Source organism: Camelus bactrianus, chromosome 4 (genome assembly GCF_048773025.1).
Source record: "Camelus bactrianus isolate YW-2024 breed Bactrian camel chromosome 4, ASM4877302v1, whole genome shotgun sequence".
Lineage (NCBI taxonomy): Eukaryota > Metazoa > Chordata > Mammalia > Artiodactyla > Camelidae > Camelus > Camelus bactrianus.
Window position 1 is genome coordinate 73,167,028 of NC_133542.1, and position 26,476 is coordinate 73,193,503.

Below are 26,476 nucleotides of genomic sequence, written 5' to 3' on the forward strand. Positions count from 1 at the left end.
CTGCACCAGGAAGCCAGAGCCGCCCTGACCCAGGCTTCCTCGTCTGTCCAGGCTGCCACAGTGACGGTCACAGGAGCCAGGACTCTGCTGGCTGACCTGGAAGGTATGTATGTCCTGCTTAGTCCTCGGCTCACTGATGCACACATGTCTGTGACAGACACCTGGATTCACGCCTCAGCCAGGGCAGGTTTGGCTGCAGGAAACAGAAGTCCAGAGTCATACGGGCATAAGTCAAGGAGACTGTTCCCTCCTTCTCTCAGGACCTCTCCAGTGGCTTCTGGTCCCTCCCCACCTCACACATCACTCACCAGGTCCTTGCCCAAGTGGCTATCCATCATCAGACCACACGCAGAGCCCCTCAGGACCAGATGAGAAGAGAATCTGATGTCATCAGCTGCCCACCCCTGATCAAGGCCACTCTGGATAGGGGTCCAGTTACATGTGGCTGCCCTGGTCCAATGTCCAGCTGGGGCTGCGGAGAGGAATGTGGAGTCTCCCTTTAGATGGGGGTGTGGGTTGATGCTGGTCTGGGTCTTTTTTGCGCTTTAGGAAAATGAGGCTAAGTGCCCCCATTTTACAGATGGGTGGACCAAGAGAGGAAAGTTTGCCAGGTGAAATGTGGACCAGCCTTCCAAGGGACAAGGGAGCCCCTTGCTTGTAATTATTCTGCCAAGAGAGGGTTTGTGTTCAAATAAGTTTAAGAAATGTCACATGGTGTAGAACCCCCAAGGCCTTGCTATGCACACCTTGGAATATTAAAGGCTCTGAGAAGTCCTGCGATGAAGAAACTGGGTTCACTTTATGTAAACTTAATTCACATTCCCCCTTAGCATTTATCAACACCCTGTAGAATTAGGACTCTACAGCATGCACTTTAAGATAAAAACACCAATTTTTGTGTATAAGAAGCAAGGTAGATCTAACTTCTGGATTGTCTTATAGAACAATTATGTAGTATTATTTGTCTGAAAACTAGAAGGCTTGAATCTCTTTAAAATTTGATTTTGTCTACTGTGATCAGTGCTCCTATGACACATTTCCTTTAGAATTTTATCTGAAAGGAAAGGGGAAAGCCTCTTTCTTTATAGACGGAAGCTACTTCTTATTGGGTAATAAAACCTATGTGAATTGTAGACTTTCCTTTTTTGTCTTGGCTGCTGGGAGGCTAACAGGTAAATAGAGCATCTGGTACCTGCACTGTCATTATCCTAATTTTCTGGCACGTCTCACTTTTCCTCATCCCCCCTATTACATATGGCTCTTTGTTTTTCATTTTAATGATCCAATTTTTAAAAAATCTTTTGTTATATTTTGGGGGGAGGTAATTAGATTTATCTGTTTATTTTTAGAGGAGCCACCGGGGATTGAACCCAGGACCTCATACATGCTAAGTGTGTGCTCTAATGCTTGAGCTATACCCTGCCCTCAATTAATGGTCCAGTTGTTGGTCTATCACAATAAGCTGCCTCAAAGCCTTTTTAGAAATGGGTGGAACATGAAAACAAAGAGCCGAATGGCTCTCGCCATGCACAGTGCTGTGACTCCCCATCTCCACCACTGGCCCAGACATTGACCATCCTGTCATTTTGTGACTTCAGTATCATGATAGGCCATGAATCTTTACATTCACAGAGAGCAGTACGTCTCACTTATTTTGTTTGTTTGTTTGTTTTCCTGGGTGAGCCTGAGAAATTTACGCACAGATCTCATGCAGCATGCATCTGGAACCTCCACTCATGTTGTCCAAGGGTCTGGGGTGGTCAGGCACCTGGCAGGGACCTCCTTACAGGCTCTCCACGCATGAGCTCAGCCCTTCTGACACAGCCTTGGGTGGGTTTTCAGGAATGAAGCTGAAGTTTCCTCGGCCCAAGGACCAGGCCACGATGAGGAGGAAGGCAGGCATCATCCAGGACAGGCTCCTGGCAGACTCAAAAAAGAAGACCAAGCAGGCGGAGAAGATGCTGGGAAACGCAGCCTCTCTCTCCTCCAGTGCCAAGAAGAAGGGCAGGGAAGCCGAGCTGTTGGCCAAGGACAGTGCCAAGGTCAGGGCCGTGGATCTGAGCTCAGGGGCATCCCTGCCTTCTGGGCCTGGGGGAGGACTGTCACATATGGGCTGCCCTTCTGTAGGGTAAGCGTTGCCCCTGCAGATCTGCCCCTTCAGTGTGCAGTGCTGAGTACTCCGCACTTACAAAGGGGTCCCAGGCTCCAAGCTCTGGAGGCTCACGTGGGCTGCTTTGTTGATTCTTCATGAAATAAATGTCACTGCTGTCCCCGTGGGACAGGGGAGGACCCTGAGGCTCAGCCCGGTTCAGTAACTGAGATCACATAACCAGAATTCATACTTCTGTCTGTTTGGCTCTATTCCCTAAATCTCTAGGCTTTTGTTGTTTAAATGGGACCAAATTCAAATCTCCCCAGTGCTGTCACTGGCTTTATTGCTCAGGCCCCAAGTAAACTGTCTATAGCTGCCTAGAGAAAGTGCTGGATTTGAGGGAGGAGTCCCCAGGTTTGGTTTCTGGTCCTGCCATTTTGATTTTTGGCCAGCGCCTCCTCTCTACCTGTTTTCCCCATCAGTAAAATAGTTGGAGTTTCTCCTCCAGGGAGGGACGAGTGGCGTCCGGCAGTCTGTACTGTGTTGGCAAGTACTGTGTACGTACTTGTTGAATGAATGAAGGAATGAATGAACGAATGATCAGGTGCACGAAGCGATGACCGCTGGGCATGACTGCTGTCAGTGCCTCTGAAAGGACTTACTCCATACCCTCTTCTCCCTGCTGCTGCTGCCCACCCCGTAGCTCGCCAAGGCCTTGCTGAGGGAGGGGAGGCAGGGGCACCGCCGTGTTGGCCGGCTCTCCAGCCAGACGCAGGCGACACTCCGACAGGCCTCCCGGCAGATGCTGGCCTCAGAAGCACGCAGGCAGGAGCTGGAGGCAGCAGAGCGGGTATGTGTGCCAAGACCCCCACCCCATCTCGTCCTGGCCCTGGGAGCCAGCTGGGAGCCACTCAGACTTTTCATCTTCCCCGACAAAGGTGGATGCCGGGCTGAGTGAGATGGAGCGGCAGCTCCGGAAATCACGCACCTCCCTGGAGAAGGACATCAAAGCCTTGTCGGAGCTGCTGGCCAGGCTGGGTAAGGAGACCCCGAGGCTGGGTCCGACCCCCTGGGTCCCTGGGGCATGTCGGGGATCTTCCTGTGAGGCCCAGTCCTAGGGAAGCTTTCCTCCTAGCCCTCAAGTCCACGGCTCCCCCCATCCCGAGCCTTGTGGCCGACCACAAGGCAGGGCTGGTGTCCAGAAGCAAGCTCACTTTGTACCTCCAGGGGCTGCTGGTCAGGTGGAGGGGAGAGACACAGAACACTCAGTGCATCCAGAACACCTGTAGGTACCAGGTCAGAGGGTCCACCCTCAGCAGTTGAGGGTTTCAGAGAAGGAGAGAGACGGTCACAGAAGCCAGTGTGGCAGCAAGGATCAGGTGCTGCTTTGGAATCAGACAGACCAGGATTCAAGTCCGGCATTTCCCCTTCCTTGGCTTCCTTGGCAGAGAGGTGGGAAAATCACTCCACCTCTCTGAGCCTCAAGTTCCCCATCTGTGAAATGAGGGTAACAGTGGGGTAATCTAGAAAGTGCTTGCCACGCTGTGGAGGGTGTGACGAGTCAGTAAATCGTGGAGGGGCCAGCACCCAAAACATGGGGCCCTCAGAGTGGGGTAGGGGTGGTGTCAGAGCGGCTAGGCTGAAATGAACAACATGCAGTTTTAAAAGTTGGGGTAAAACACACAAAACATGAACTTTGCCACTTCAACTATTTTTCAGTGTACAGTTCAGTGGCATTAAGTACAACATTCACCTTATTGTGAAGCCATCACCACCATCCATCTCCAGAACTTTTTCATCATCCCAAGACGAAACCTGTCCCCACTACACACAAACCCCCCATCCCCACTCCCCCAGCCCCTGGCGGCCCCTGTTCTACTTTCTGTCTCTGAATCTGGCACTGTAGGCACCTCATCGCCCCCCTGCACTGCCCTCTTGGTCCCTCGATTTCCCGGTTGATCATAGGCAATTGGGATCCTGAAAAGTTTGGGCTGGGGAGGGTCTCTGGGGATGGGGACTGAACAGACTTCTGGGGCCTGCAGGGGAGCAGGCCCATCCTGAGGCTGTCTGTACCCCTCCGCAGGGTCACTGGACACCCATCGAACCCCAGCCTGGGCCCTGAATGAGACCCAGAGGGCACTGGAGCACCTGAGGCTGCGGCTAGGCCCACCGGGGGCCCTGCAGGGGAAACTGAGGCTCTTGGAGCAGGAGTCGGAGCAGCAGGAGCTGCAGATCCAGAGCTTTGAGAGCGACCTTGCGGAGATCCGCGCTGACAAGCGGAATTTGGAGGCCATTCTGCACAGCCTGCCCGAGAGCTGTGCCAGCTGGCAGTGAGGGCTGCCCGGACCCCGCTGTGCCCCCGGCCCAGGGCAGCATATACCCCCAGAGGTGTGCCACACAAGTGCACTCACCAGAGCCTGCTGCCACACACCCGCACACTCACATGCCTTTCCCAGTCTGTGCCCACATCCCCTCCACACCGGCAGGAGTGAGTGTGCAATCACAGCTCACCCAGGCGGCTACTGTGTGCGCTCCCACCCCACACACACGTAAATGTGCACTCCCCAGGGTCAGCAACATGTACACGCATGCACAGGCACAAGTTACGGACATGTGCCTGTGTGTGTGGTACACATCTGTACAAGTCCCTTCATGCACGCACATGGAAGCAAAACCATTTCTTAAGGGACCACTGTGTGTTGCACCCTCTCCGGATGCAGGGAGCATATGATCTGTTAAATAACCTTATGCCACTAAGAGACCCACTTGCTCCTGAAAGCAAAGACCCAGGCAGGGTTGGTACCTGGGAGGCTGAATGGGGCCATCTGCAGAGATCCAGGGTGGATTCAACAAGAACCAGAGCCCCCAGTTCCAGATCTGCCCTCAGTCCTGCAGCTCCCAGACCTGTCTGTCACCCACCACAAACACAGCAGCTCTGCACAGCTGAGGGACCAGGCAGGTCAAAAGACACAAGATCCTGGTGGGGATTGGCAGGAGGGATCTCAGCAGAAAAATGCAAGGCTCAGGACTCCTGGGGCCACAGTGCAGCCTGCTAGGCTGGCCGGGGCATGGCCCCCTGCTGCAGGGTTGTCACTGGCTTCATGGAAGACTCGAACCTCAGGATCCTGGGACTCAGCCAGACTCACTGAAGGCATTGTCTGCCCTGGGCCCAGGGCTCCTTTCAACCTAGAACCTGTCCAAAAAGCCAGGCCTCGTGGCCCAAGGGGACATAGGTCAGGGGGCTCAGAAAGGTCACTTGGATCTTCCCTTTGTGACCCTGCCAACCCTGGTTAGCCTTTGACCGATTGACACTTCCCAAACTGGCTCTGCAGCCCTGTGGCCCCACCTGCCAAGAGGGAGGCCCCTGCTGGGCATGAAGGCCTGGCTGCCTTTCTAGTCTGTCATGCTGGGGAATCCCCTGTGGCCAGGCCCCCGCTGGCCCCTGCCCAGGATCCCCCAGCAGCTCCTCCTGGCCCACCTCCCCTTTCCTGGGCCCTCTTCCAGCAGACAGCAGGACCTTGGCACTGGGAGGATGGGCGCCCCTAGGAGCCCAGCGCCTTCCTACCAGTCTTCCTGTCCCTACCAGGAGGGACAGGCAGCAGCACAGACCAATTCTGTTTAACGTGGAAATAAAGGACCCCATTTACTAGCTGGGTGTGGCGTGCCTTTGGTCCTCCCGTGCTGGCCGGCAGCAGGAGCCCTGGCTGTGGGTGTACTCACTCAGCACCCAGTGAGTTGGTGGCAGAACTCCAGTGATCCCTCTTGGCGCACTTGAGGTGGCAGGTCACAGGACCCCAGCTGAGCCCCCTGGCTTTGCCAGTGTCTTCCCATTGCGGGGGGCTCTGCTGGGTCCTGTGACCACAGGCACCTTCCCTCTCTCCTCTGCTCCAGGAGGCTTATCAGGCAAAGTCTAGGGGCTGGAGGAGCTTGAGGGGTAGGTACCTCTGGCTCAGGCTGGAGACACTGAGGCAGAAAAGGAACTCAAAACCAGTGTCCTGCAGCACAGAAAGGCTCTGGGAGGGACACCAGTGAGGAGAGGGGGAGAACGAGGAGGGCTTTGGGCCAGGCCTGAAAGGATGGGGAGACAGCAGAAAACATTCCAGGCAAGAGGTGGGCAACAGCCCAGGGTTTGCAGGGTGGGGACCTGGCCCACACAGGTCACTGCGGGAAGCCAGGTTGCAGGGGCGGGATGATGGCACATGCTCAATCCGGGCTCTTGACCAGGAGGCCGTGTTGGTTTAAGCAGAAACGGGGAGTTTGTTGGGAGGACTTGGGAGAGTGTCCTGGAATCCTGGGGTAGGAAGGACTGCCAAGCCTCAGAGACAGCCAGAGCCTGGGGGCTCCCTTCCCTCACCCCCTCCTCTCTCCTGGGTCTCTGCCTCTGCTCTCTCCTTGTCTGCTTCAGTTATTTTCTTTCTGCAGGACAGCTGGCTTTGCTTTTCCTGTGCTTGATGGAAGAGGATGCCCCCACTGCCCTCATCCTGACCCACCACGGCCCCCATGTTTACTTGTTATCAGGTCAAATGCTTGGCAGAGACAAGCTAGAAACTGTCCTGATCAGCTTGGCAGGAGAGACTAACCCAGCTTAGCCAGGTCCCCCTACTCCTGTTCAGAATAATGAGGGTCTCTGGGCCCAAGGCCATATAATGAGAGCTGGGCTGTGCTCCGTCCCCAGTCCCCTACCCCATCCGCACCAACCTGCTGGGGAGAACATTGAGAAGAGGTGCACTCCTTCACAGAGAAACCAAAACCTGAGGCCAGAGGTGGTGGGGTGGGGGGTGATGTGGTGCAGATCAATGACCTGGGAGGGACCTGGTAGATTTGGGAAGGAAGACACGGGGCAGGGAGGGCAAAACAGGAGGTTGTTGCTCTACAGTGAGTTTGATGATTGATGTCTGGTGTGAATGGTACCAATGGGGGTCCTTTGAAGACCTCTGGGACAGGGTCTGATGTCCCCCAGCCCCACTTCCCTGCCACCTAGCTTCTCTGCTGACGCAGGCACACAGCAGGTCTGATGCCTGCTCTTGGCATTAAAACTATCTGTTCAATCTGTAGGGGGGCTCAGCAAAGCCCAGTCCCAGCATCCCCAATGGGTGGAGAACAGGCTTGCTCTCTGTTCCCAGTGACGTACCTCAGGCCTGACATCTCATGACTCATACAATCCTGTCATGCCTGGTGTGTGGGGAGTCACTCTCTGTCCCCAGAGGTGGGGCTGCGGCTGGGTGGAATGTGGCAGCTGCTGAACATCTGGTTAGTAATGCAGCCCAGCAGCTAAGCAGAGGAAGGTGGGGTGGCCTCTGCCCTGCAGAACCACTGACTGGGGCCAACCAGTCAGGACAACAGGCCATCTGAGCCTAGACCAGGAAGTGCATTATGAGGGCCCTGTTCTAAGTCAGCTCTCTTCTCTGGCCTCCAGACGGAACATCTCCCATCAACCAAGGGTTATAACTCCTATCTGCCTAAACCACCCTGACAGTAATAAAATTTACAACAGCCCCTGCTGAGTGAGAAGCACTTGTCTCCCCCATTCTGCAGACCTGGAAGATTAAAGCTCAGACAGGTCAAGTGCCTTGCCCAAGATCACACAGCTTGGCCATATCCAAACTCTAGGAAGGGGTGTGGATAGGACTAGGAGAGTAGCTGGCTGTGCTGGGGAGGTAGGTCCTGCCCCCTGGCAAACTGCTGCTCTGGCATTAGCCCTCTGTCTACCCCTCTACCTTGGGGCAGCCTGGCCTCTTCCCTCCCCGGGGGCAGCTACAGAAAAAAAAGAAAACCAGTTGGTCTCAAGATCCCAGTCCTAGGGGTCAAGAAGGAGGCAAGCCTGTGGGAAGGGGACTTCCTGGATCCAATCCCCAGGGACTCAGTTTATGTGTGGGTATTGGGGGGGTGGGGGGGATATTACTAGCGACCAGGTGTGCTCTTTGCCCAGGATAGTCCCCGTCCGTGCCTGTGACCCCAGCGTAACTATTAGAAGTGCCGCCCTTCATTCTCAGTAATGTCCTGATTTGGACGAGTCCGCAGTTTCTGCACCCTGGGCCACACTATTCCTGGAGTTAGAGGCTTGGTTTATCATCCCAGTGGACCTGTATGCCAGGCGTCAACTTTCTGACTTTTCCGTGAAATGGAAATGCTGAATCCTCTTTCACAGAGTATTGAGAATTAAATGATATAATGCATATATCCTGTGTCAACCTGGCAAAGTTGGTGCAGTCTGTGAGTGCCCAAGAGATAAGTTTTATTAACAAAATAGTAACTCGCTCAGATTTCAAGTGTCACTGAGAGCCTAGTGGTAGTTTGTCACTATGTGTTTTCTTAACAAAAACTTAAAGCTTTTCAAGAATTAAGAATAAAAGTTGGGAACGTAGACCTTCCTTCTAAAAGTGCGTCCTGCGCAGAGGCTGTAGTAACGTTTACAGCCCGGGTTGGTTGAGCGCTTACTCCCTGCGGCTGGGACCCGCGTTTGATCCTTACAGCCACCCCACGAAGTGCGTACAAAGGTTGTCCCCGTTCTGGTTATGGGGAAACCGCAGCCCCGAGCGGGAAGGGGCTTGTCGAGGTCCCAGCGGGAGCGGAGAGGGAGGTGCTCACGGGCGGCCCCCGCACTGTGCATTCTCCGCGTCCTCCAGCAGAGGGGCCGGCCCGCGGGCTCGGCGTCCCGCATAATAGCCGCTTTGATGCCTGCGGCCGGCCGGCCGGCGGGGCGGGGAGGGGAGGCGGGCCGGGAGGGGAGGGGGAGGGGGGGAGGGGAGTGTCCGGCCGCCCGCGCCATCCCTCCGCCCCTCGGTCCCGCCGCCACACGCCGCGGGAGCTCGGACCAGGCGCCCGTCCCTCCTCCTCGTCCCTCGCCGAGGCCGCGAAGCCCCGAGCCGTCAGGAGCCCGGTGCTCACCATGTCGGTCGCGCTCAGCAACAGGTTCCAAGGTAGGCGCCGCTGCCTCCCCGTTGTCCCGCGCCCCTGCTCCGCCCCCCTGTCCCGCTGTCCCTCGCCCCTCGGCCCCCGCCCGGTGTCCCCCACCCGCCACCTGCGCGCACGGGGCGGTCGGTGGGGTCTGCGGGAAGCGGGCGCGGGCCGACGGCGCGCGGCCCGGGGAGACCCCCGCTTCCCGGGCCGCCTCTTTGTCTCCTCCAGGAGGGAAAGCGTTCGGCTTGCTTAAAGCCCGGCAGGAGAGGCGGCTGGCGGAGATCAACCGGGTAAGCGCGCGCCTCCACCTTCGCTTTTCCAGCCCCGCCGCCGCCAAGGGCAGCTTGCGAATCGCCCCCAAAGCTCCCAGCGCACCGCGGGTCCCACCTCCGTCCGTGAGGCTGTGCCTCCCGCTAAATCAACCCCCCCTTCCTCTCCTTCACCCGGGCTTCCCCCAATTTCCTCCCTCCAGCCCTGTTTCTGTGCCTCCGACTCCAGGTAGGTCCCCCACCACCCTCTCCACCGCCCTCTAGTCTCGGGTTGCAAGTTGTTACTTTCAGACTAGAGAGGTAAGGCCCTCCCAGGAGCGCTGATGCCTCCGGGCCTGCCCCCGGGCTCCCCCGAAGCCCGCCCAAGACCTGCTACTACAACTTGGAGCTGGAAGGGACCCCTGAAGGCTCCAGGGAGTCCCCAGTTTTACAGTGAAGGAGGGAGGGAGGGAAGAGAGGCCCAGAGAGGTGAGGTGGCTGTCCCGAGATGGCACAGCAAGTCCAGATCAGGCTGCTTTTGGAACCTGGGGCAGTGTTGGCCTCCTACCTGACCCCCACTCCCATCCCCACAACTCCTTCTCACTCCAACTTTTAGGAAAGGTTGCCTTAGAGACTTGGTGCTTTGCTTGCTAGTCCTAGTGGATCTCCACAGAGAAATCCTGCCAGCTCTTGCCAGGCATACGATGGGACCTTATAGACCTTTGCTTAAAGACCATTTAAATTCTAGAAGATAAGGACAAGTGTCAGGGCCTGCTTGGATTGGCCAAAACTCCAAGGCAGCACAGCAAGACCCAGGCTCGGATCTGGTCTCCATCGCGTTCCGGCTCTGTGGGCTTCAGCAACGACCCCTCGTCACAGAGCCAGGGTCACCATGAGGGCGGAGTGAGGGAAGGCATGTAGTTAGCACACTTGGTCCAGCACCCGGCCTGAGAGAAGACCTCCATGGATGGTTCTCGGATTACTTCCTGAGGAGGATGTCTCCAGGTTCCCTCCTAACTGGTTGCAGAGGCATGCCCACTGAACCAAGGCTGGACATTCCCCCTGCTGGCTCCGCCAGGCTACTGGGCACCTGAGATCTGAGCCCAGTTCAGAGTCCCAAAGTGGAAAGCTGGTGAGCATCAGCAGGGTCCTGGTGGGGGCTGTGTGGAGGTGGGTCCAACCACTGCCACACAGTAGTAGGTCTGAAATCTTGCCAGGGGCTGGCAGTCTTGATTCCCTCCTTGATTTTCTTGGACTAGGCAGCCTGATTTCACTCCCCTGGCCGTAGGGATCCCATGGAGGTCTCTGGGGACCCCAGGGTCCCACCAGGTAAACTCCAGCCCCCTCATCACCATCCTCACCTTGCTTCTTGGTGCCATCTGGAGCACAGCTGAAACGGAGACTGGACGTCTGGCTGGGGTTCTCAGGGGTCCGGGCTGCTGGGCTCCCTCCCAGTTCACTCTGCAGCTAGCCCAGCCTCGGTCTTGGCTGCTCTTGCCCTCTGGACAGGAGCCTGGAACCCTGACCTCATACAGCCCCCTGGGCCACTCAGCCTGGCAGGTTCCAAGCCAGTTGAATCCACCCACAGCCAGAGGACCCTGAGCCAGAGACAGCTGGAGATGGCGGAGAAGTGACTGTAGTTGGACAAACCAGGGAAGCTGAGAGTGTGTGGGACTTTCTATGCCAACCCTGCCCTTGATGGGGGGTGGCGGGGGGAGTAGATGGGGACAGGAGGGGAGCTACAGGGTTTTGGGAGGTGTACTGGCTTGGCTCAGAAAGGGGAGGGGCTGTGCCTCTCAGGGACTGATCTGGATACACTGGAATTGGGGAAAGTGAACAAAAAGGGGCTGTGTCTAATCACCTCAGGACCCCAGTGCCCAGAGAGGGCAAGCAACTGGCCAAGGCCACACAGAAGCCAGTGGCAGAGCTTCCGGTCTAGTGTCCTTTCCCTGCCTGGGTGCTATTCTGAGATCTACTGTGTGAGTTGGGCTGCTGAGACCCAGGCTCTGGGCCCCTGGAGGAAGGAGTCTCCAGGATCAAACCAGAAGCTTGCTGCTTCCCACCACAGCGGGTCAAGATGGCCCCACCACAGTTTAGAGTCACGGGGACGGGGATGGGGGGGGCACGCTCACTGGCTCTGTGACCTTGGGCAAGCCACTTGAGTTCATGGGAGTAGGTCTGTTGTGATTTTCCAGCTGAAATAATCTATGTAAAGCACACAGGAGAGCTGGCTTCTGTCCTGATTGTTATCATTGGTTTGTTTGGGTCTTAAAGGTGCAGGAGTAGAAACCTAGGGGCAAGGTCTGAGATATGCTGGCTGCTCAGCCTGGACCAGACCCCCTCATCTGGCAGAATCATAGAGTTGGTGGAGATGAACAGATTAAAACTCCTTGCAGACTCTGAGGGAGTCACTGTGTTAGGGGTCTGAGTCTGTTTCACCTATGGCTATGGTCACAGCGGAAGTTCCCTGGGGTGAGTGGATTCTAAAAGCAATCGTGTTGGCAGCCCAGACTGCCTGCCTTTGGGGTGCAGCTTCACTGCCCCACTGGAGCGGGGCTTTTGGGGGGCTGGGCTGAGCAGCTGCCCAGTGGCCCTGGGGAAGCCGGAAGGCGTGGAAGATGGGGCTTCAAGACTCACTCACTGCATGTGCTTGGTCATCGCTGTGGGTGATGCCTGGGGACAGAGCTATCAGGCCTGGGGGCTTCTCTGGGCCAACACCCCAGTTCCCTCTGTGGCCCTTCTACCCCGCTGGGGTGGGCCAGCTTCCAAAGGGCAGTGAGGTAGTTCAGTCTTGGCCATTGTTAGTATAAGGGATTCAGGAGTAAAAGGAGGAGAACTGGGTGGGCCTAGAGGTCCAGGTGGAGCTGTGTGAAAATGCACTTTTTGCAGTTTCGCTCTAATTTTAGCTGTCATTTTCTGAGCACTCGGCATGTGCCAGGCAGTGTGCCAGGCAGTGTGCCAGGCGTGCCTCGGACATTATCTCATTGGATGCTCACTCCAACCCTGCGACGTTCTGTCTATTCCCATTTTACAGAAAATGAGACTCAGAGGGGTTTAAACAGCCACACTGGAACCCAGCCTCTTCTCTCAATCTCTGAGCTTGATTGGTCTCCTCTATGGACACCCAGCCCACCTCTGGGCCATGTGTGTATGTGTGTGCGTGAGTGTGCGCATGTGTGTGTCCATCTGCGTGTGCGCATTCTCGGCACTACTGGAGCAGGCAGGACCAGCACACGCCTCCTATTCCCCCCACATAGCTGACATTCCCTGTGCCCCGATGGCATGGCAGGTGACCCCGGGGCCAGCCAGACCCGGCCTTATATGGCAATGGGACAAACTCTCTCCAGCTTCCTACAGGGACAGAGGGAAGCTGTGGGGCTGGGTGGGTGCCCCTGAGAGCGCCCCTACCCTTGGGATGGAGCCGGGAGAATGGTGAGAGCTGCAGCTTGAGCTGGCCAGAGGCCAAGATCTTTAACAAAATAACGTGAGTCGCTCTTTGCTCCGGGCCCGATGTTTGACGTACATCATCTCACTGACTCCTCTCAGTGGAACGCTGATCAGATGCACGGCAAGAATCTGTAAACATCCCCGTGGGACAAGGAGTAGCAGGCCTCCCATTTTAGAGATGAGGAAACAGAGACTCAGCCAGGTGAAGTCACCCATCCAAAGTCACACAGCCAGGAAGTGGCAGAGCCAGGATTTGGTCTCCAGATGCTGCCCAGGGCCTGCCCTGGCCCCTGTCCACCAGGTAGCCGTGGCCTAGCTGTGACACCAGCCTCTCTTGCTTATGTGGATAAGGATCTCTGGCTCCAGTCCCGCCTTCTCGGCCCTCCTGGGTCGAATGAAGGACACTCAGCATTTCCTGTAGCATTTCAGTGCCTGATGGTTATTTCAGGACCCATGTGCCATCTGTGCTGGGAAGAACTGGGCCTGGTAGGCTGGGTATCTCTGTGCAGGGCTGGGGGTACCCTGCCCAGCAGTGGGGGCCCTCTGAGACCTGACCCAGGCACAAAACAGGTGTGTCTCTTTTCCTGTGTCCTGGCAGTGCCACCCTGCCCCTGCCCAGGTGAATGTGCCCAGCTGGCATCGCCGGGCACCCGTCTCTCTTGCTCTTCCTTAATATATTATAAGGGAGATGGTGATAACAGCCACGTGAGCCTTCGAGGATTCAGTATCCCTGCAGATCCAGCCAGTCTCGACCTCAGTGTGGCCATGTCACAGGAAGCTGGAGATGGAATTTCTGCAGGCTCTGCTTCATTTGTGTAGTTGGTGGGATGTTTTCCTTTGGCTGCCCCATCTATTGGCGAGGAAGCAGCATCTGGATGAGGACCCAGAGCTGCCACAGGGAGTGTGAGCCTGCTGTCCTTGTGGGTGCTTGTTACAGGCCCCTGCTACACGCCAGGCACCAGGCTGGGCATGTGTGGTCCGGTCCTGACCCTTTAAGAGCCTGTCAGCTGTGTCAGAGGCCACACAGCCAGGCATGGTGCCGCCTGTCCTACAAGTTTTTGCCCAGGGCTTCAGCCACCAGCCCTTTGGATGGCCTGCAAGATGGTGATAATCTGTCAGCCTGAAAATTCTGCTGCAGCTAATACATAAAAGTGGACCTGGAGGGCCAGGAGCAAGCATCCAGGAGCAGGTGCTCGAGGTACCAGCCCAGAAAGAGAGTTAAGTCGGGGTGGCGGGTGGGGGAGCAGACAAGTGGCAAGGATCCAGAGGCTGGGACACAGCGGGGGCTGCCAACCTCTGCTGGTTTGGGAAACAGCCCTTCCTAGGCATGAGCACTTGGATGGGGCTTCTGGGATGGGGGGAGAGTCTGGTGTGCATCAGGGCTGGAGAAGCCCAAGAGAGGTAGCAGTGAGCCCTTGCAGCTGCGGGCACTGTCCCGTGGGGCTGAGATGGCAGGACCCTGTCCCAAGTGGATGGCCTGTCACTGCCAGCTCAGCCAGGTGTCCAAGGCCCTTGAGGAGGAATGACCAGAGGCTCAAGGCTCACCAGGAGGGCTTCGTGGCACAATGAGGGAGAAAGAAAGTTGTGGGTGGGTCTCTTCCCTGCCCTTCCCCTGCTCACAGTTGCCTCTTGGTATAGCTTGAGTCTGTTGGTGTGAGTGATCCAAACATTATGAGAACTGCTAACCCTTAGTAAGTATCCTAGGAGCCAGGCTCTTTCTATGCAGTTAGCTTGTTTATTTATTTATTTATTTTGAGGCCAAAAAATGAGTTTATTTGGGGTTTGTTAGGACTGTAGGCCAGGAGACACAGATCCCAGCTCATTTAATCTTGACGCCAACCCAGTGACAAGGGTCTATCATTATGATTCCATTTTAAAGATGAGGAAACTGAGGGCCAGAGTGGGAAAGCAAGTTGCCCAGGGTCACAGAGCTAGGATTTGAACTCAGCCTCCCTGCCCCATCCTTCTGCCTTGCTTGCCTTACACTTGCCTGGAGGATAGATGGTTTAGTCAAGACCTTTCCCTCTGGGGCCTCAGCTGTTGAACAAAGAGGACAAGCTGGATGCTGTCAGGCATCCCTTCGGGGTTCTGTGCCTGCTGTGGACGTGGGAACAGCTCTGCCACCCCCCTAGGCCTTCCCTGGGGGCACTGGCTTAAAGAGTGACCACCTGGCTCACAGCTTCCTGTTTTTGACCCCAGGCTCCTCCCTGCCTGCGTTTCCTGGTTCTTTGCCAGGGCCCTACCAGGGGCCACCAAGGCCTCTAGACGTTCCTCTCTGCATATCAATAGTCACTGTCAGAGCCCAGGGGCCCCCTGCACCCCTCATATCTGGAGGCCCTGATGGCAGTTTCTGCAGCCAAAAAAAAATGTGTCTTTAGGGGACAGTGGATTGGAGTAGGGGGTGGGGCTAGAGTAAACCACACACCCTGCCCAGGCCCCTAGAGAGCTATAGAGTGGTTCCTTGGCCCCTGGAATAACCTCCTTCTGCAGCTGCCCAGGAGGAAAGGTAACTCCCAGTATTGACTTTCTTTGCCCAGAAACATGTAGCCAGGTGTTGTTTGGGGCAGGGAGGGAGCTGGGATGGTGAAGGGGCGAGGCCTTGCATTATTCAAACTTTGTGATCTTGAGTAAGTTGAGCAACATCTCTGGGCCTCCGTTGTCCCATCTGTCAAATGGGGCCATCCAGAAAGGGAGAAGAGAACTAACCAGCCTAAGCTGGGGGTGGGGTTTCCTTCTTAATCGATTTCATAGTCAATGGTGGTCTCTGGCTGATGAATTGTGAGTAATCTAAGTGGACTGAATGTATATAAATTTCAGACGGTAATAGTAATAAATAGGTAACATTTATTTCACATTTACTAAGTGGCAGGCACTGTGTTAGGCACTTGATGTATATTTACTTACTATAATTCTCAGGACAAGCCTGTGAGGTAAATATTTTTATCCTTCCTACAGATGGGGAAACTGAGGCCCAGACAAATGAAGCAGGTTTCACACTCAAACCTAGGCACCTGGCTCCAGCTTGCCCTCCTTCTGTTTTTTCCTTTCTTTTTCCAAATGTCTGGATTGAGTTCTATCTCCATCTCCTCTGCCTGGGGGCCCATTCAGGGCAGGGGGGTGGGTACTGGAGTCTGGACAGACAAGGCACCTGCGCAGTGGGTGGGACTGTGCCCTGAGGCGGGGCAGGGCTATGGGGGGAGGACGCCTGGTAGAAGGAAGCTGTGGGCTATGCGCAGGCAGGAACCAGGAACCCAAAGCTCAGAGGTGGGATGGTTGCTGGCACCACAGCCAGTGGAGCTCCTGTTTCCTGCCACCCGCCTGCCGGCCTCCCCGGGCCCCTGCCAAAGGCATGGTCCACACAGCTGCCCCAAGCCCGGGGTCAGTGAGGGCTGCCGGCCCACGCATGAATGGGTCAGCTGCTTCTCCCACCCCTGGACGCTCTGTGGCTCGAGCATTTGTCATTGTTGGCTCTAAGGAAACATGTGATTTCAGTCTCTGAGTCCTCCCCAGTCTGTCACACACAGACGCATGCTTTTGCAACGCTGCCTGGCCATTTCAGGAGTGAGAGTGGAGAAAGTCATTCTGGGCTGAGTGGCCGTCTTCTCCGTTCATTCAATAATGTTTTTTGAGCACCTACTATGTGCTGGGCACGGCTGGCTGCTAGGCATCCATGGGGCAGAGGCAGTAAACACATCCTCCTAGAGCCTGTAACCGAGGCCCTGCCTCCTCCCAGCATCCTTCCAGCACCCGCTTCATTGGGTCACTTCTGTTCCTCAGCTCTGTGCGGGGAGGGAACCCAGGCAGCCTCTGCTGGGGAGCTTCATCCCAGCTCAGCCACTTGCTAGCCGGGCTGCCTTGATGGGCTAGTTGTTCATCCTTTCTGAGTCTCAATTCATTGACCCCTCCTGCAAATATTATTGAGCATCTATCCTGTGGCACCTTGTCGGGGGAGACAGATAATGGGCAACACCCTTCAAAAGCAATTACATTGTGTTAGAGAGGTGACTCATCCCATGGAATAAAAGGTGTTTTCTTAAGGTGGACTGGAAGCGGAGGTGGGGACTCTGGTGGGCAGAGTGGATGAGGTTGGCCTCATTGAGAAGGTGACAGTTGAGTAAAGACTTGAAGGAGGTGACATGCAGACCTGCGCACTCCAGGTAAGGGACACAGCTAGAGCACGGGTCCCAAGGTGGGAGCGCACCAGGCATGGGGCAGGCAGAGAAGGGAGGCTAGGCTGGCTGAGGCATCCACTCCAGTGGTGGGGGGTGGGGAGCGCGGGACACAAATGACATGGCATGTTAGGTGGTGATAAAGGCTAAGGCTTCATCAGTGAAAAGACAATAATCCTGGATGCCCTGGGGCTGCTATGGCTGCTGAACACCTGGCCCAGGGTGAGGTCCAGGGGTGGATGTGGTTATTCAGTGGTTCAGGCTGAGCTCTTGTCCTTCCTCTCAGCCTCACCTGGTTGTTCTGCATTTGCCCGTGTGTGATTTGCCCCTGAGACCAAGGACCTTGTCCTACCCCTCGAACCCAGTCTGCCTAGATCCCTGGAGGTGTTTGTTCTGTATTACTCACAGGCTCCTGGATGGTGCAGGAGGCCATGGTAATGAGGCCCCGAGTGAGGCTGTGGCCGGGCCAGCTGGACCCCGTGGGCCCTGGGGTTGCCCTCCGCTCACCTGGCTGCTAGAGGCATGAGCCCTGGAGTCTGATAGACGCAGGTTCCAAACCCACCCTGAGCTTCCGCATCTCCTGGGGACCTTAGACGTGTTAGTAACGTCTCTGGTCCTCCTGTTCTCACCTGTAAAGTCAGTTAACAGTGGCTGTGAGGATTGAATGGGATAGCATAGTGCCGACCAAAAAGCAAGGGGGCAATCAGAGCCCCCCTGACCCAGCCAGGGGAACCACGTTGGCGGCGGGGGCAGGTGGGTTCCTCCTACTCTGCCAAAGGGTGCTGAGTGAGCATGGAGGAACTTGAACCCAGGAAGGGATCAGATTCTGTCTCACAGTCAACCCTATCCATTGTTTAGTGAGCGCGGACGTTTGAACCTGGTACTAACTGCCCACAGCGGGTTGTCTCCACTGAGAGGTAGGTCCCTGAGGAGGTGGGTACCCTTGAGATCCAAGCCCAGAGTGCTTTAGCATCATTTAGATTCCTGTCATTCTCCCATTCTATATTCTCCTTATAGTGACTGGCTGGAGAGGTAGTGAGTCCCCTGTCCTAGGAGGTGTGTAAGTACAGACTAGGTCATTTAATTGGGACATGACAGCAGGAATTTAGACAGGTTGAGTGATTGACCTAGGTAACTTTTTTTTTTCATTAAAAAGATCATGTATTGAACTTCAAGTACATATTTATGTGGAATGTTCCAAAACTTGGAATTAGAAAAAAATTTAACCCCTCAAAGTTAATGTATAAGTTGTCTTTTTACAATAGTAGTTGGCATAGTTGTAATAGGCAAAACATCCATGGTAGAAACCTCAAGTTCAGCATCATGATTACCTCTGGGAAGGGAAAGAAACTGGATTGGGGAGGGGCAGATAGGGCCTTCAAACTGTGTTTTAGTTAGACCTAGGTAACATTTAACATCATTTAAAACACAGGCTTCCTGTAATTTTAGGATCTTGTCTTACTCACCTTGATGTTAACCTTCTCCCCTTCCCTGCTTTTTTAAATTAAAGTATAATTGATTTACAATGTTGAGTTAGTTTCTGGTGTGTAGCAAGTGATTCGGTGATACATATATATTCTTCTTATTCTTTTTCATCATAGATCATTGCAGGATATTGTATACAGTTCTCTATGCTCTGCAGTAGGACTTTGTTGTTTATCTATTTTATGTATTGTAGTTTGTATCTGTAAATCCCAAACTCCTAATTTATCCCTCCCCTCCTTTCCCCTTTGGGAACCATAAGTTTGTTTTCTCTATGAGTCTTTCTGGTTTGTATATAAGTTCATTTGTGCCATTTTTTAAGATTCCACATATTAATGATACCGTATGATATTTGTCTTTCTCTGTCTGACTTCCTTCACTTGGAATGATCATCTCTAGGTCCACGCATGTTGCCGCAAATGGCATTATTTTGTTCTTTTTTTTTTGATGGCTGAGTGGTATTCCATTGTATACCTAAACCACATCTTTATCCAGTCATCTAGCAATGGACATTTAGGTTGCTTCCATGTCTTGGCTATTGTAAATAGTGCTGCCATGCACATTGGGTGCATGTATCTTTTCAAGTTAGAGTTTTCTCTGGATATATGCTCAGGAGTGAGATTGCTGGATCATATGGTAACTCTATTGTTAGCTTTTTAAGGCATCTCCATACTGTTTTCCATTATGGCTGCACCAAGTACATTCCCACCAACAGTGTAGGAGGGTTCCCCTTCCTCCACACCCTCTCTTCACCTGCTCCCTTGATGCCTAGAACAGAGCAGTGTGCGCTGTGGTCCCTGAAAAACTATTGAATGAATGAAGGACTGGAGGAGCAATGGCCACATCCAGTTGGCTCAATGAGGAAAGCAAGGTCCAGAGAAGAGAAAGGATTTGCAGACTCCCGTGCTAGGATGGGAACACACCCTCTGCTTCCTCATCTGCTTGAGGTTCTAGGGCCGCTTGAGGATTAGCAACAAGGCAAGTAAAATTTCCGCCACTGCACCCAGCCTAGTGGATGCTTACTAACTGTTGGCTTTTTGTTTTAAAGCCAGATGAATGCCTGCTATCTGCGCATCTTTAAGTGTCAAGGTTAAAGATGCAGGCTCTAAATCAGACAGAGCTGAGTGAAGTTCTGTCTCTGGGAGCTTCAGTTTCCTCATCTGCAAAATGAGACTAATAATAGTAGCTACCTCTTGGGTCCCCTGGGATATCTGGAGAGACCATGGGGGTAAGTGCTTCATTCTGGAGCCTGTCGTTAGTCCCACCCCGATCTCCACCCCTCCCCAGCCCATCTGGTTCTGAAAGGACTCATCTGAGTCTCTGCAAGCATCTGAGGGGGCAGGTGCATCCTATTTTACAGGTGAGGACACAGGTAAGAGGGTAAGTGACCTCATAAGATATGTGTAGTTATTTTCTGGCTAGAGAGACAAACGATAGGACAGCTGCTGTTTACTAAGCTGTCAAGATTCATTTATACATGCTCCTGGGATTCTCATACAAACTCCAGAAGAGGCTGTGATCAGCATACGCATTTGGCAGGCAAAGCTATAGCGATTTAAAGAGGAATCAATTCGCTCAGGGTTACATACCTAAGAACTTAACGCTGGAACCAAGCGGCTTGTCTTTGGGGCTCATGGCTTCATGGATCCTGGAATGGGGGTGCCCTGTGGGGAAGCCCAGGTCCCTGCGCCTATAATTCAGAGGCTGACTGAAGGTGTTCAGTTTGCTAGAGCAGAAACTCCGGGCCCCACCCCGAGCTGCTGGGCATGTTTCCTACCCCCAGGGTGGACTCTGCAGGTCTGCCTCTGAGGGTTGACAGAAGGCCAAGGACAAACACGGAAGCCTCCTGCTCTGCCTGGCCAGGCCCGGCCACCTGGCAGGAGAGGAGGCACCGGGCAGGGGGCCTGTGTGTTGGTGAGCTCTGCCGACTGCCCCCTTGCTCAGCGCTGCCCTCTCCCCTCTGTAGGAGTTTCTCTGTGACCAGAAGTATAGTGATGAAGAGGACCTGCCAGAAAAGCTTGCAGCCTTCAAAGGTGAGCTGGGGCGGGCTGCCCACCCTCCCAGGAGAGCTGGGCGGGCCTCTCTGCCCTCACACACAGGGTTCCTCACCCAACAGGGCCAGGCTGCACCCTGTGTCATCCAGAACGCCCCTCTTCCCAGGGGGCTGCGAGATGGGGTGCCCAGTGTGGGGCACGGGCCCCTCACCCCTAGCCTGCAGGCCCTGGCCTGCCCCTGCCCCTCTCTCCCCTCCGGCTGCCCAGCAGGGCTCAGGTTGGCTCCTGTCCGCCGCTGCCCAGGCCCTGCTCGCTCCCGGGGCCCCACAGCACACAATCGGCTCTTTGTAGCAGCCCTTGCCTCGCCCCCTCCGCGGTGGAGCGTCTCGGGAGCCCCTGCGGAGAATGGACGTTTGTGTCGCCACAGTGGAGCAGAGTTTCTGCCCATTGAATCCCAGCAGCATGGGATGAAAAGAAAACAGGGCCCAGGAGCCCCTGCGGAGAGGGGGCGGCATAAAGGTCCCTCTGTTCCGGGCTCTGGCACTTGGGTCTCAGCCAGCGGCTCAAAAGGAGAGGAGCCGCACACAGAAGGAGCGGAACAGACCCACCTTTCCTGCCCAAGAGATGCACCCGGGATGCGGGAGCCCTGGGCGCGCTGGGGGACCACTCGAACATCCTCCAGGCTGCATCCCCCCTAGAGTCTTGGCAATGTGGGCATCGTCCCTGCTCCAGGGCAAAGAACCTGCCAAGTGCTCCCTGGACCACTTACAGCTTAGCTGTCCTTAGGCAGGACATCAATGGCTCAGCAACTGTCGAGCGCTGACCTTGTGGTTAGCATTGCGATCTCCCTGCATCCTCCCAATCCAGCCGGGAGGGAAATGGTGTGAGCTTTAATTTACAAGCGAAGAAACTCAGGCTCAGAGAGGTGGGGTCATTTGACTGGGATCACACAGCTCACCTATAGCAGAGCTGGAGCTTGAGCTCGTATTAGTCTCACTCCAAGGCCCCTGCTCTTAACCATTACACAGTGGTGTCTTATATATTAAAAAGGGAGGAAAGAGGGAGCAAAGGAAGGGAGGAAAGAGGGAGCAAAGGAAGGAAGGAAGGAAAGAAAGAACAAATGAACGAACTAGAATAAAGACACCCCCACCCCTTGCCCGTCCATCTGCACCTCCCCTCCCTGTTCAGAGGAGGAGTGGTCAGTCCATTCCTTTCCCTCTGAATCCCAATAGGGTCACCCTTCAGAGGTGGCTCTGAAAGGAGGAACAGAGGTCCCAGGGGTCTAAGTTCTGGTCTCCTGGGATGTAGGATTGGGTCCATCCTGGGACCACAGGAAGTTACCTTGGAAGCAAAGGGACTGTAGAAGTTTCAGATCGTTCACTCATTTGCTCTCCAAATGAGCCTTACTAGGCACCAGGCCATGAATGGGCCTGGGGACACAGCGGAGAACGCATAGGACAGCTCCTGCCCAGAGCAGCCTGTGTCCTAGTTGGGGAGGGGTGGTGAAGATTGAGCAAGGAAGTAGAAAGCCTGTCAGATGGTAGTAGGGGCTTTGTGGGGTGATGGTGTCCAGTTAGAAAGGCTGGGGGGGGGGTGCCTGAAGGCATGAGAAAGGGCCCTGAGAATGCCTAGGGGGAACATTCCAGGTGGAGAGGTGGCAAGCCTGGAGCAGGAGTGGGAGCAGGTCGGGGGTGGGCCAGGAGCGGCAAGACCTGGGGAGTGGAGCCGGGGGGATGGTGGGCCAGGCAGCTTGAGAGGCTGGAGGGCAGATGCTCGTGAAGGTCACAGGAGCCTCGAGGGTCACTGGGAGTACCTTGGCTTTCTCATGCTGGCTGCTTGGTGTAGAAAAGACCCAGAGGGTCCTGCTCTCCGGTGGCAGGGGTGACCTGCCCAAGGCCACCTGACATTTGTACACATTGCCTTGTCAGGAGATACAAGCTCATTGCTCTGCAGTATTTCCCTCACTGTTGGAGGTTCCCTGGACCCCTAGATCAGGGAGGTTTAACTCAAAGTCTTTAGGTGAGGTTTGTGGGGAGGGTCTGTGTACCCATGGGTGCTGTGTGTTCCACTTTGTGACCAAGGGCAGGTCATTTCTCCTGAAAGATCATTGGATTCTCAGTGGTACCCATGACCCCCCTGAAGGTTCAGAACTATAGGGACTTCTTAAGTTGGGGGTCCGCACACCTGGTTCTCCATCAGAATCACCTGGGACACTGAAAACAGACCAGTTCCTGCCCACAACCCGCTCTTCCCAAGCCCTGCAGACTTGTGTCTCTAAAGCTGGGAATCTATTCTAGCCACTTAGCAGTTGTTCAGATGCAGCCAGTCCCCACTGGCAGGGACCTGGGAGGAAGCAGCTGCCCTCCTGGGCAGAGGATCAGAGCGGCCCCCTGGGCACCTTTCTCCACGACGCCTGTGGCAAAGGGTGCAGTCTGGGCGAGCCCTTTCTCCAGAGACAACAGCTGAAATGACATGGCTCCCGTCAAGGCCCCCACGTGGGATAAGGAGGACCAGTTGCCTTCAAGGGAATCACTGGGACCCTACAGGAGGTGACCCTGCTTCCAAGCTAATGCCAGTTTCTGCTCTGTGATTTCCAGAGAAGTACATGGAGTTTGACCTGAACAATGAGGGAGAGATTGGTAAGTGAGGCCTTGAGTGTGCTGTGGGGTGTGGGGATGGAGGGAGGAGGGGAGGGTCCAGAGAGCTCCACTGACCCACCTGCATGGGTGAGGGGCATGGGGTGCTCTCATGAGTGGACAGGCACCCACTGAAGCTTCCCCAGTGGGCTAGGCCAGGTAAGCTGGCCTTGAGCCTATCTGCCGCCCACGCTGGGTCCAGTGCCCCCAACTCTGCTCCCTACTGCTTCCCTCCCCACCCACCTCCCTACCTGTGCCTCAGCCTCCCACTCCAGGTGCTTTGCAGACTCAGGATGGAGGGGCCGCCCCTGCCTAGGGCTGGAGATGCTCAGGGAGCTTGCATTTCCTTTGTCCCCAAACCTGTCCTTCCATTTGTACGTTGTCCTGTAGTTGACAAGGGGCTTTCATAGACATTGGTTCCAACAGACCTTTCTTGTGTCCTGCCATCCAGGAGCTGGGGGTGACAAATGCCTGTTCCGTGGCACTTATGTTCAGGACCATACCTTGACCTTCACTAGTAATTCTATGACATGGTCAAGGCCGCCTTAATTGTTCCCATTGTACAGATGAGGAAACTGAGGCTCAGAAAGGTGGAACGACTTGCTTGGGGCCTGCTTGGGGCATATGGTCATGAAGTGGCCGCCAGGGCCCAGATCCCCGCCTGTGGTTTCCAGGTGGGTTCTCCCTCTGCATTTCTCTGCCTCCTCTGTCTCCTCTCATTTTCCTCCCGTTTGAATATTTTTAGCCTTTTAAAATTTTTTATCCCTTTATTATTTATTTATTTATTTAATTTAGGGTTATCAAATTAATACATTGTTATCATAAAAAGTTTTGGAAAACCTAGCAAAGCACAAAGACAAAAATATTTCATCACAATCCCACCTCCCAGAATTGACTGTGATCAATATTCCGGTTTATACTTTTCCACTCTTTGTTCTAATCACAAACTGTTTTATACCATTTGGGAACCTCCCTTTTTTAAAAATACAATGCTTTGTTAGTATTTTGAGATATTACTAACTTTTTTGAAAATATAATTAATGGCTGCATAATATTCCATTGTGGGGACAGACTATAATTTATTCAGCCAATGCCTTAGTATCTCCCATTTAAATGATGTCCAGTTTAACTATTATTGACAATCCCATGAAAAATGTTCTTGTGCATGAATCTTTGTCCATGTTGCTGATTATTTCTTTTGAGTTAATCTCAGGAAGTAGACATTCTGGGTCAAGGGCTTTTGAAGCATCTTGCCAAATTGCCTTCCAGAAAGGTCTTGCCAGTTTCGAGTCTGGCCAGCAGCGTGTGGGAGACCTTTCGCTTCTTCCTGTAGCGCACTGCCCGGCTTTCTTTGAAATGCCCTGGACATCCTGGCACCTAGGGGTCTGGCAACAGTCCTGCCCGCCCTGCCTCTCGGGTGAGCTGGCTCACCACTCCTCCGGCCCTAAAACTGGCCCCTGCCCCACCCTCACCCCAACTCCCACCACCCTTCGCTGACACATTGTTCATGGAACAATACAAAGGAAATTGTCTCAGATCTTGGGAGCTGGGAGGTCAGAGGCAGCAGCTTCTTGGGGGTGTAGTGACTTCAGTGCCTCCCTTGTTTTTCTTGAATTTTGTTCTTTTGTTGGCTTTCCTGGATATTCTTGGCACCCTCTCTCTTCCAGTGAGGTGGAGCCCAGGACTGTAGGGTGGGAGTGGCAGGTGGGAGTGGCAGGTGGGGGGAAGCTGCTACCCAGAGCCCTGGAGTGTGACTTCTGCCTGGGTCAGTCTGACTTCCTGACCCTACCTCACTGTGGCTTCTGGGGTGGCTGGAGCACCAGGCTCACGGCTCGCCCGAACCTCAGGTGGCAGCAGAGAGAACAACAGAATGAAGAAGAAAGGCTACATTGGCACCTGCTGTGTGCCAGGTGCTTTTGGAGCATCCTCATTCCAAATGATCTTATCAACCACTGGTGGGAGTAGGGGTTCCGAGGGGTTAAGTAATTTGCCCGAGGCCCCACAGCCAAGAGTAGCAGAGCTGGATTCCAGCCCAAGTCTGTCTGACTTTAGAAGCCCATGTCCCTAACCACTAGTCCATACTGCCTCAGAAGAGAGCAGGGAGTGTGAGATGGGTTCATTCTCCCTGGAGAAGAAAGGCCATTGACTGCAGTCTCCAGGGAGGTGCTGTCCTGCCTGGCTTCTTCTGGGCATAGGATACCAAAGGGAAGTTGGCCAGCTTCCCTACTCGACCCAGCATCCTGTCTCCACTTAACAGATCTGCTTTTCCTCTGGCAGACCTGATGTCTTTAAAGAGGATGATGGAGAAGCTTGGGGTCCCCAAGACCCACCTGGAGATGAAGAAGATGATCTCAGAGGTGACAGGTGGGGTCAGCGACACCATTTCCTACCGAGACTTTGTGAACATGATGCTGGGGAAACGGTCGGCGGTCCTCAAGCTGTGAGTACCTCCTGCCTCTCCTGGGGCCTCTGGAGGCAAAGTCATGGTGTGTGGAGAAGCCCCTGGCTCAGGCACCCCAGCCAGGAGGTAACTCACTATGTGACCTACTGGGCAAGGCTCTTAATTTCACTGGACCTGATTTTCTTATCTGTCAAATGATCACGTTAATACGTATCTCTCAGGAAAAATTAACCTGTAGCAGAACCTCTGGTGGAATCAGTGCTTGGTAAGTGGCAACGGTGATGGTGATGATGACGATAATATATGCACTGTTGAAACTTTCCAAGCCTCAGTTCCCTCATTTGTAAAGAGACTCTGCTACCTCACAGGGTTGTTGTGAGCATAAGATAGAGTCAAAAACTGGTTCTAAAGGGAGGTGGCATTCAAATCTTGATGCTATTTCTTGCTACCAAAACGACCTTGGGCAAATTACTTTAGGCCCCTGAGTTTCAGTTCCTTTATCCTAAGACAGAGAAGATCATATGTATCTTGCGTGGAGTGATGTCCTGCAGGTTAATGATATAACACAGATGGAGTCTAACCCAGCACCTGACTGATCGGCAGACACCTAGTGTAGTGGCCAAAATCACACTGTGTGGATACTTTCCCATTGGCGAGCAGCAGAGATATTCCTTGGAGAGTCTCATAGTATTTTTCCAAGCTGTAGAGGACACTCACTGGCTTTTATGAAATAAGATTAACTTTTTTAAAAAATTGAAGTATAGTTTATTTACAATATTGTGTTAGTTTCAGGTGTACAGCAAAGTGATTCAGTTATACTATATGCTTCTCTAAATATATCTTTTTCAGGTTCTTTTCCATTATAGGTTATTATAAGATATTGAATATAGTTCCCTGTGCTATACACAGTAACTCCTTCTTGCTTACCTATTTTATATATAGTGGTGTGTATCTATAAGATTCACTTCTTCTAAGGTACAAATGTAAAATATACCTGTCTCATTTTACAAAGGGGAAGTTGGGTGATCTGCGTATGAGCACACAGTTCGGGCTGGTCAGAGCTTTTAGTTTGGGGTGGGATGAGGCAGGAGGTGTGGTGGCAAAACC

General features: G+C 54.1%; 2 protein-coding genes and 1 long non-coding RNA gene across 6 annotated transcripts in view; 2 read left to right on the plus strand and 1 right to left on the minus strand.

The window, feature by feature from the left end:
* LAMC3 (laminin subunit gamma 3) overlaps nt 1-5,741 on the plus strand; it is a 58,309-nt gene extending 52,568 nt beyond the window's left edge. For both annotated transcript variants that reach the window (XM_074362418.1, XM_074362417.1), the window contains exons 24-28: nt 1-103; nt 1,843-2,042; nt 2,796-2,942; nt 3,031-3,130; nt 4,176-5,741. In XM_074362418.1, coding sequence (XP_074218519.1) covers nt 1-103; nt 1,843-2,042; nt 2,796-2,942; nt 3,031-3,130; nt 4,176-4,426 — 801 coding nt within the window. In that variant the 3' untranslated portion in view covers nt 4,427-5,741. The remainder of the gene's footprint in view (nt 104-1,842; nt 2,043-2,795; nt 2,943-3,030; nt 3,131-4,175) is intronic.
* Nucleotides 56-10,732, minus strand: LOC123617114 (uncharacterized). 2 transcript variants are annotated; one of them, XR_012506583.1, is made up of 3 exons: nt 10,602-10,732; nt 309-472; nt 56-193 (listed from the first exon to the last, which is right to left on the minus strand). It is a non-coding gene; the product is annotated as an uncharacterized LOC123617114 (long non-coding RNA). The 2 variants fall into 2 exon arrangements; XR_012506584.1 differs by lacking the exon at nt 10,602-10,732 and adding an exon at nt 1,769-1,890.
* AIF1L (allograft inflammatory factor 1 like) overlaps nt 8,847-26,476 on the plus strand; it is a 22,377-nt gene continuing 4,747 nt past the window's right edge. The window contains exons 1-5 of one of the 2 annotated variants that reach the window (XM_074362419.1): nt 8,847-9,012; nt 9,221-9,282; nt 20,305-20,371; nt 22,930-22,971; nt 25,246-25,408. In XM_074362419.1, the coding sequence (XP_074218520.1) occupies nt 8,982-9,012; nt 9,221-9,282; nt 20,305-20,371; nt 22,930-22,971; nt 25,246-25,408 (365 nt within the window). In that variant the 5' untranslated portion in view covers nt 8,847-8,981. The remainder of the gene's footprint in view (nt 9,013-9,220; nt 9,283-20,304; nt 20,372-22,929; nt 22,972-25,245; nt 25,409-26,476) is intronic. The other variant, XM_074362420.1, reaches the window with a different exon arrangement.